The sequence below is a fragment of the Grammomys surdaster genome, unplaced genomic scaffold (genome assembly GCF_004785775.1).
Source record: "Grammomys surdaster isolate TR1022 unplaced genomic scaffold, NIH_TR_1.0 472, whole genome shotgun sequence".
NCBI classification, from domain to species: Eukaryota; Metazoa; Chordata; class Mammalia; order Rodentia; family Muridae; genus Grammomys; species Grammomys surdaster.
The window spans coordinates 747,364-757,110 of record NW_021604891.1 but is presented as its reverse complement, the minus strand read 5'-3'; the positions used below and the strand labels follow the sequence as shown (position 1 = coordinate 757,110).

General features: G+C 46.2%; 1 protein-coding gene across 2 annotated transcripts in view; it reads left to right on the top strand.

The window, feature by feature from the left end:
- The first annotated feature begins 1,880 nt into the window (after positions 1 to 1,880).
- Ube2q2 (ubiquitin conjugating enzyme E2 Q2) overlaps positions 1,881 to 9,747 on the top strand; it is a 52,807-nt gene continuing 44,940 nt past the window's right edge. The window contains exon 1 of one of the 2 annotated variants that reach the window (XM_028781571.1): positions 1,881 to 2,069. In XM_028781571.1, the coding sequence (XP_028637404.1) occupies positions 1,881 to 2,069 (189 nt within the window). Of the gene's footprint in view, positions 2,070 to 2,563; positions 2,644 to 9,747 lie in introns of those variants that run through there. The other variant, XM_028781572.1, reaches the window with a different exon arrangement.

The window sequence follows — 9,747 nt, the reverse complement described above, 5'->3', positions numbered from 1 at the left end:
TTTTTTTTTTATTTAATAGATTGAACAACTTCTTCTCCTCCTCCTTCTCTTCCTCCTCCTCCTTCTTCTCCTTCTTCTTCTTCTTTTTTTTTCCCGAGACAGGGTTTCACTGTGTATCTCTGGCTGTCCTGGAACTCACTCTGTAGACCAGGCTGGCCTTGAACTCAGAAATCTGCCTGCCTCTGCCTCCCAAGAGCTGGGATTAAAGGCATGTGCCACCACTGCCCGGTTTAGATTAAACTTTTTAAATTCAGATAACCTCATCTTTTTATGCTTGCTAGGGCTTGGTCCATACTGATCCATTCAACAGAATTATTGTGAGATTAAAACCTGTATATATCTCTAAGATATAATAGGTAAGATCAACCACAATACAGGAGCTTTTTATCATCTATAGCACTTAGAGATAATCAAGTGAAACCTGTTTAGTAATATCCAGTTCTGACCAGAATGGGCCCCTTTGTTGCCAATCCTTGTTTATAGCTGCTATGTCTGTTAGGATCCTGAGTATCAGGGACTGAAAGAGAAAAAGGAAATGACTGGTTCCATCTGTGTTCAGTGCAGTAGTCACACCTGTGCAGTACCTTACTTCTAGCTCCAAGCCCAGGTGTAGGGTGCTACAACCATACATCTCCATTAAATACAAGGTTTATTGGTGAAAGTATTTTTTCTGGAAAGATAAGTTGCAACTTTTCTTGGGTTCTTAGTGGGGTGTGAGCCCCTTCTGAAAGCTAAGAAGCACCATAACATGGTACCCCAGAAATGAAAACAACAACAACAACCAAACTAACAAAAAACCGCAAACAACGTCTTCCTGTGTTGTTCTGTTGTAATTTAAGGAAGTCAGAAACATGAGACAAGCAACAAACAGAAAGAAGCATCAAGTTAACCTAGGGATGGGATACAAGGTATCTACATGGTTACTTTAGCTTAGTTGGACAGGAAGGGTCAGTCTGACACATTTGAGTTGCGACTTCAACAAGCATAGTCCAGCCTGGGAAGTACAGCAGAAACTCAGGAAGCACAGTATCCACATTAGAGCGAGCATAGCGATATTTTACGGGAAAGATGGAAATGATTGGGAAGAAGCCGGCAGGCTCCATCATGGTCTTCGGCAAACGGGAGCGAAGGAGTGAGCACAAGTCTGGTGAGAAGGATCTTTCGGGAGCCACACTTAGAAAAGTGGTGGGTGGTTCAGCGCAGAGCAACGGAGGTGAAGCTGCTCGGCGCACACTCCGCACCTCCCCATCCCGGCCGCGCCCAGGCCAGGTGAGTGGGTGGTCCGCGGACAACCACGCGGAGGAGCTACCTCCAGGGGCCCGTGCGCTTTCTACCGGAGCCGACGTGGCCGGCGCGATAGGCCGCGCACGTGTCTGGCCAGAGGCCCCGGCGCAGAGGCGCGCAAGGGGCTCAGGTCCATCCTCGTGCGGTGCCGCCGGCCCAAAGCCTCCGGGCGGCCGGTGCTGGACGCCGAGCCCCGGCGCCGGGCGGAAGGGGGCTGGGTCATGAGAGGAGGGGGCGGGCGGGAGCGCGCACGGAGCTCGCGGGCGCGCGCCGGGGCGGGGGCAGCCCTCTCCCAGGCGGCGGTGGGGGCGGCGTCTCTGTTGCCCTTTTAAGCCGCGGGGCCACCGCCTCCTGCGGGTGGAGTCGGTTACAAAGGCAGTAGCCGGCCCGGCTCCCGCACGCTCGCCCGCACGCTCGCTGAGGCCTCGCGCTCCTCGCCATTTTCCAGCCGCGCTCGGACGCGGGTCGCGGCGGCGGGGAGAGGCGGAGCCGCGAGAGCGCGGCCCGGGCCGGCCCCGCGGGGCGGTCGCGGCCGTGACGGCGGCTCCCGGCCCCGGCTCCCTTTCCTCACCCCTCCTGCCGGAGATGAGGGGAAGATGTCCGTGTCAGGGCTCAAGGCCGAGCTGAAGTTCCTGGCGTCCATCTTCGACAAGAACCACGAACGATTCCGCATCGTCAGCTGGAAGCTGGACGAGCTGCACTGCCAGTTCCTGGTGCCGCCGCCGCCGCCGCCCGGCAGCTCGCATTCGCCGCCGTCGCCGCTCACACTCCACTGCAACATCACGGTGAGGCGCCGGGTCGTAGCCCCTCGGGGCCGGGCGGGGGCGGACGGGGGCGCCGCAGTCCCGGGACAAAGGGCGCCTGCCCGGGAGACCCCCGGCGTCCCGGGCGCGGCCGGTTGGCGGCTGGGCCCTGGGCCCGGCCGGGAGCTCGGGCTGCCTGGCCGGGAGGAGGCGGAGGCGCGTCGCAGCACGGCGCGGGCCGGCTTTGCTCTGTTGGCCCCTCGCGGCCCCCGTCGGGCCCCGAGGTCGCCATGGCCGCCCGCAGCCGGCCTGCTCTGGGGACCGTGGCTCGTCCGTGGGCTCCTGTCAGCCGCCCAGGTGGAAAGGCTCTCAAGTATTTGTTTTAGCTACTCGTTTTCCCATCAGGTTTCAAAACCCTCGTCCTTGCTTGTTCAACCAGTTCTCATTTGTGCTTTAGTCTCTGAGGACAAATGAACACTGAAAGACTACGTATTTAAGGAAAAAGTTTAGGACGCAACCTCGGGGGATGGTGTGAACCATCGTTTAGCCCTGACCTGGCTTTGCGCTAACGTGTTTTGGGAAAGCTCATGGAACCTTCCACGCGGCAGGTGGTGTGGTGAGTGTGCAAGCTGTCCCACCTGTGCCTTTTGCGGAAGCCTGCAGGGCAATGCTTTCCAGTTTAGCATCCGGGAAGATGAGGTGGGAGTAGAAAGCTGGGGAAACACGTGGAAAGTTACTTTTCTGTTTAAGGGAAAAGCTCATTAGAAACATTCAGTTGGTAAAAGATCAGATTGTAAGTGAACTCTCCCGCCACTTCCTATCGAAGTGCATTATGAGGCTGGCTGTTCATTGTGGAATTGCTCTCATGTGCAGAATACACCTTATTTCAACAGGACTTAAGGTGCTAGTTTTTATATGGCTAAGATTCCTTCCGTTTAGTCACCCGATAGATAACCCCAAATGTGGTGGGAGTTTGCAAAGGGATTAACGTTATGATAATTGACCTTAGCATAGTTCCAAACTCTACAAGGGAAGATGAGTAGTTAGTACTATTAGGTACTGCTATATCTGCCAAAGAAAAATCTGCTGGAGTGTGCTTTAGTGAGGAGAGAATTCACTTTCTGAATGTCTTGTTAAGCTGTTGTGGGTACTAGTGTTTGAGAACTTGGCAGACCACCAGTGCCAGAGAACTCTGACTTCTTGGAGTGTTTTATACAGCTGTGACAACTACTTTGATGCTATGAAATCTAAAGGGAGCATCTAATTTTGAGTAGGGAACTGTGTTGACTAGTTTTCTGTCAACTTGAAAAAGAGTAATAAGAGGGGGAACCTCAATTGAGAAAAATTCCACCTCAAGATTGGCCTCGACGGGCAGTGGTGGCGCACGCCTTTAATCCCAGCACTTGGGAGGCAGAGGCAGGCGGATTTCTGAGTTCAAGGCCAGCCTGGTCTACAGAGTGAGCTCCAGGACAGCCAGGGCTACACAGAGAAACCCTGTCTCGAAAAACCAAAAAAAAAAAAAAAAAAAAAAAAAGGCTGGCCTACAGGGGGGCATTTTCTTCATTAATGATCGAAGAAGGGCTCAACCCATTGTGGTGGTTTACCCCTGGGTAGTTGGTTCTGTGGTGGGTTTGGGCTTTTAATCCAGTACTACAGAGGCAGAGGCAGGAGGCCAGCCTGGTCAACAGAGTTTCCAGGACAGCCAGAGCCAGAGCTACACAGAGAAACTCTGTCTTGGAAAACAACAACAAAACAAGACCAAACAAACAAACAACCCCCCAAAACTAAGAAGTGCTCCCCTGTGACTTATGCTTTGAGTCTTGCCCTGACTTACCTCAGTAATGGAGAGTTGTAAGCTGAAGTTACTACTCCCCCCACAACCCTCCCATCCCTGAACCCCTTTTCCAATTTGCTTTTGGTCATGGTGTTTTATCATAGCAATAGAAGCCCTAAGACAGGAACTGAAGGTGTGCCTCAGAGAAAGCTTTGAGTAATTGAACAGGTGAGTACACATTTGGAAGGCTAGCATAAGTAAGGGTGTTCCAGACGGAGGAAACTCCACCCAAATGAAACACTTGAGAAAGACGATTTCGTAGGAGTGGACAGTTAATGCTAAGACTTGAAAAGCCCAGGGTTGTAGGCTGGTAAAGATTTTCCAAATATGGAAGGCAGAAAGTAGTAATCAGTATAAAGTGACTATAGGTAGACTGTCCTGGACAATTGGAGAATTATTATTCAGGTAGAACTTGAAGGTATGGGAAGGAAAGGAATAACTGATCTAAATGACAGGACACTCAGTTTGCAGACTGGGAGCTACACCCTTCTGTTGGTAAGGTGAGAACCTGTCTGCTTTCACAACTCCAGTTCTTTACAATGGTGTGGTGTTAGAAAATGCAGGAGTATATGGTTTTGGTTATTCCAGCGAGTGTTGGGTGATGCCGTTGGTGTGCTGGCATTTACTACCAGGAGATGCTAATGTTTTATAATGTTCAGGCATTCTGCCATGTCAAAGAATTATCTGACTTAAAGTGCCAGCAGCATCCCATGGAGAACCATTTTGGAGACAGATAGGTCCGACAAAGGATAATGATGGCCGGGCGGTGGTGGTGCACGCCTTTAATCCCAGCACTTGGGAGGCAGAGGCAGGCAGATTTCTGAGTTCGAGGCCAGCCTGGTCTACAGAGTGAGTTCCAGGACAGCCAGGGCTACACAGAGAAACCCTGTCTCAAAAAAAAAAAAAAAAAAAGAATAATGATGATCTGGATTAGGTGGTGGCAATGGGGATGGAGTAAGAAAAGCCTGATAACTGGGTGAAAAGGATGTGACGATGTGGACCAGTGCAGTGGTGTTGCTAGTAGACATTATTACAGTTGACTGACTAATGAGTTATGTATGACCAGACATTATCAGAAGACCATTACAGATTCTCAGTAGGAGTGTATGCTAGTTTTGTTGTAGAAGTGTAGTCCAGACATACAGTGTTTTCTATAAAGATTTCAATATATGAGTATAAAAGGTATACTTTAAAAATATGTTTTGATGATGAATAGGGCCTGCTTTATAGGTGTAATTTGCTCAGAAGGGAAATAGCAAGGGGAAAATGTTGGAATTCACATACAAGTACCCCATCTACTAGGTTTGTGATTTGTTATTTTGCAAAAAGTTGTAGTGAGCATGACCCGTTCTTTAACTTTTCCTCTTTACACAGCAGTATTTATTGAGCACTCTATACACCAGGTTACCAAGCTACCAAGAAGCATCTGAATGACATGGTACTTGTGAGCCAGTTGTGAATAATCCTCTGAGGACACTGTGCCTACTTTTCTTCTTAACCTTCTTTATCAGCAGGAATGAGCTCCTGCTTCTTGACTTTGCCCTGTCCTAGCCTGCCTTTTCCATGGTTGACTGCCCGTCAAGGCTTTCGTGGTCATATGCAGTCCATGATAATGTTTCCCCTTCCTCCTTTTAGTTCTCGTGATTGTTGCTTTTTTTTTTCTTTCATGTTCACTCATAATTCTGATTATCTTTTCTTGAAGTTAGTTGTAATGGTGGTAGAATATTGTATAATTATAAATTTGTGCCTTGCATTCTGTTCATACTTGTTCTATTGGCTATATGGCCACTGCTCTAGTTCTATTAGAAGAGACTTTTCTCTACCTTGAAAGATAGCTGGTAAGAATTTCTCAAAGTATCATGGGCAGTAAAGAAATGCTTAAAAGGTCACTAAAGATTTGATAGGACATCTGTAGTTTAGCTATGTAGGAAGGCTAGCGTCAGAGGCAAAACTACAACTTAAGTGCTCATCTTCCTAGGCTAGGGAAGTTGGGCTGTTTTGTTGTTTTTTTTTTTTTTTTTCATCCCGTTTTATAAATTTGTCATACTCTCGAATATGAACCTCATGGAGTCTTTATTTCCTGTTTTCTGTGGACTCATGAAAGATTATCTGTTATATAAACTTACGTATTGCTTTTTCCATTTCAGTAAACAGGCCTGGTTGCCAGTCCTCATTAACATCCAGTTGTTATAATCACACTCCAAAGCAAAACAACAGCTTATTTTAATAACCAGTATGGCCATTTTGGGAGCTAATATGTGGCTTTCTTTTAGTCATTTAAAAATACTTAATGATAGCAGTTCCATTACTCCTTGGCGGGGGGGGGATAAAGGGATGTTGTGATAGAATCTCTCTCTATTGCCTTGGCTGGCTTGAAACTTAACTATGCAAACCAAGCTGGCCCTGAAACTTCATGACTATCTTGAGAGTGCTGGGATCATAGTCCACTGTGTTGGCTCCATTCCTTCTTGTATAGACTTGTTGGAATTTTAAAAGACAGAGAGTGTGTGCATGTTCATGTGGGTACATGCATGTGTTTGTGGGTACAGGTAGAGGTCAGCTTTAGGTGGTCTTTTTCAGGAGTCATCTACTTTTTTTCCTTTGAGAGGTGTTTCATTGACCTGGGGCTCATCAATTAGGTGGCCAGCCAGTGGGCCCAGGCATCTGCCTGCCATTACCTCCTTGGTGTTTGGCTTAATAGAATGTGCCACCATGCCTGCCTTTCTTTTTTAAACACGGATTCTGAAAAAATGAGCTCAGGTTGTCAGGCTTGTGTAGTAAGTACTTTAGAGTCTGAGCCATCTCCCTGGTCCTTGTACACACAACCCCTCCCCCCTTGTACACAAAAACTCTCAGTCTCTCTCTCTCTCTCTCTCTCTCTCTCTCTCTCTCTCCTCTCTCTCCTCTCTCTCTCGTTTGTGTGTGCGCACACACACACACACACACATGCGCTCACTCATACATGTGTATAAGGAAGACCAGAGGCCAACCTTGAGTATTTATACTTAGGAGTTATATACCTTGGGTTTTTAGAATATTTATTTATTTTTATGTTCGTGTGTCATGTTCATCATATGGTTAGCATCAGTCGTAATGTGTGTGTATAGGTCAGAGGTCAATCTCCACTGTTCTTGTCTTCTGCCTTTTTTGAGGCAAGGTCTAGCTGGCCATCTTCAGGCTTATTCTCCTGTTTTTACCTCCCATTTTGCCAGAGGAGTACTGGGCTTGGAATATATAGACAATGAACTTTCTTGAGTCTTGGGAGGTCTACACTCAGGTGGCTAGACATTCGTGATAAACAGTTCTACCTGCTGAGCCATCTTCCTGGTCTTTTACCTTTTTTTTTTTTTTTTAAGTTTTTTTCACTACTATGAGGCCAGATAATTGGCCTTGGTAGCTGGCTAGTTGCTGTCTCCCCAGCACTGGACTATATGAACTGAGACTCAAATTCAGGCTCTCGGGCTTTCCTTGCAGACTTTACCAACTGAGCTGTCCATCCCCGAGTCCTCCCCACTTCTTTATTGAGGGTCTCATGTATTGTAGTTCATGCTGGCCTTGAACTTGCTTTGTAAATGAAACTCCTATTCCTCCTGTCTCCCCTCTGTGTGTATCACATAACCAGGAACATCTGGGAACTCTTGGTACTAAATTGCTGTTTTAGAGTAAAAAAAACAAAAACAAAAACTCCACAGAAAGTATAAATTGGTATGAAATTGAAACTTTATTCTTTGTTACTTGCATACATAAATATTTCTTTTGTGTGTGTGTGTGTGTGTGTGTGTTTTTTCGAGACAGGGTTTCTCTGTATAGCCCTAGCTGTCCTGGAACTCACTCTGTAGGCCAGGCTGGCCTCGAACTCAGAAATCTGCCTGCCTCGAACTCAGAAATCTGCCTGCCTCTGCCTCCCAAGTGCTGGGATTAAAGGTGTGCGCCACCACCGCCCGGCCCATAAATATTTCTTAATGAATGATTGTCAGGCTAGTTTTAATAAAATGCTTTTTGTTTAGCTAGTTTCTATTCTTTATTACTAAAAACACCTCTCTCATAAGCAAGGTATTAAATTAACAAATACTAACACTGAATCTGGGAGGGAGAGCTTTAAGCATTACTTAATATTTAAGATCTTAAATCATTTCTTTCATTGTTTTCCATAAAACAGTCTCCTTTTGCCCTGGAATGTTACTGGAAAGCTTCTTATCAACACTATTGTATTAGAATGTACAAATGGGAAAGTGATAACCTTTACTTTAAAAATACTTTGAGCTGGATAGTTCAGTGGTAGAGTACTCCACCTTGCCTAGTGTATGCAAGAGCGAGCTACAAAGGAAGGAAATAAATTATCTGCTTTGTAACATCTTTTCATGACAAATAAGGCAATACTGCTAACTTCATGTTTTGTTTTTCTAGTCTGTATACTGATACAATGTCATTCAGCTGAAGTTGTACAAAGGAAATAATGAACAAAGTGACCACAGAGCCTAAGGACCTTTGTTTAGCTTATTCTCCCATGACAGATTACCTTTCCAAATTGAATTCATGAAGAAGCTGTTGGAAGTATCAGCGCAGTTGTGTTAGGCTCCTAAATGGTACTTTCAGATCAGAAAGACTCACTGTTTTCATTTATTTGACCAGCTAATAATAAAGGGTCAGATTCCTTGTGGTTATCTGTCCTTCTCCATCTCCATTTTAATGCACTTTCTTGAGAGAAATAGGATTATGAAGAGACTTAGGTTTCCATCTTATGAATGATGGTATACCTTAGTAAGTTTTGGGGGTGACTGCAGGGTGGGAGTGTTAAACTTAGACCTGGGAAGGGGTAGTGTTAAATAAGTGTCAGGTAATTGAGGGAGGGGGTAGAGACAGAGTGCCAAATATAAAACATGACAGGAGAGAAACAGAACAAGGCTTACCCCTACCCCAAGGCTTTTGTAATTGTGGTCTCTAGTAGCTTCTAAAGAGAATTAATCAGAACTACTGAAGCCATCCAGGGGAGTTTGTAGCCTAGTTGATTCAGATCAATTTCTTTCTTCCTTTCTTTTTTTTTTTTTTTTTTTTAGGTTTTTCGAGATAGAGTTTCTCTATGTAGCCCTGGCTGTCCTGGAACTCACTCTGTAGACCAGGCTGGCCTTGAACTCAGAAATCCGCCTGTCTCTGCCTCCCAAGTGCTGGGATTAAAGGTGTGTGCCACCACCGCCCGGCCTATTTTCCTATTTTAAGTAGCACTTTGAGCTTCAGTAGATGGAATCCTAGTGCATATAGGAAATGTCCTTGGAAATTTTCCTTTAGGTGGTTGGTTCCTTTTAATTCTTGTTGCTGATTTGGTTTCTGAAGGTAGAACAAATTATATTGTACTATATAGAAACTTTTCCTTTCAGTCCAGCTTTATCAGATGGGTAAAAATGTTAACATTGTATAATGAATGCGCATTCACCACAGTAATGGCAGGAGGTAAGTTATCTACAGCCCTCTGAGCAGAAGTTTGACTTTATGAATTCTCTCTGTTAGGGTTAAGATGAATGCTGATTATTCCACGATAGCCAGAATTATACCTGTGACCCCAATTGTTCCCCAACAAAACAGTCAGAGAGAAGACCCAGATCTTTGTGGCTTCCCCCACCCGACAGCTCATCATCGGGAATGGTTAGAATGTGTTCTGGTTAGTTTGACACAGGGTAGTCATCTGAGGAGGAAACCTCAATTGAGTAAATGCCAACAGAAGATAGAGCTGTAGGCAAGCCTGTAGGGCACATTCTCAGTGATAGATTGAGAAGGGCCCAGCCCATCGTGGGTGTTACCATCCTGGGCTGGTGGTCCTATAAGGAAGCAGACTGAGCAAGCCAGTATGCAGCCACCCCTCCATATCCTCCGCCTCAGCTCCTGCTCCCA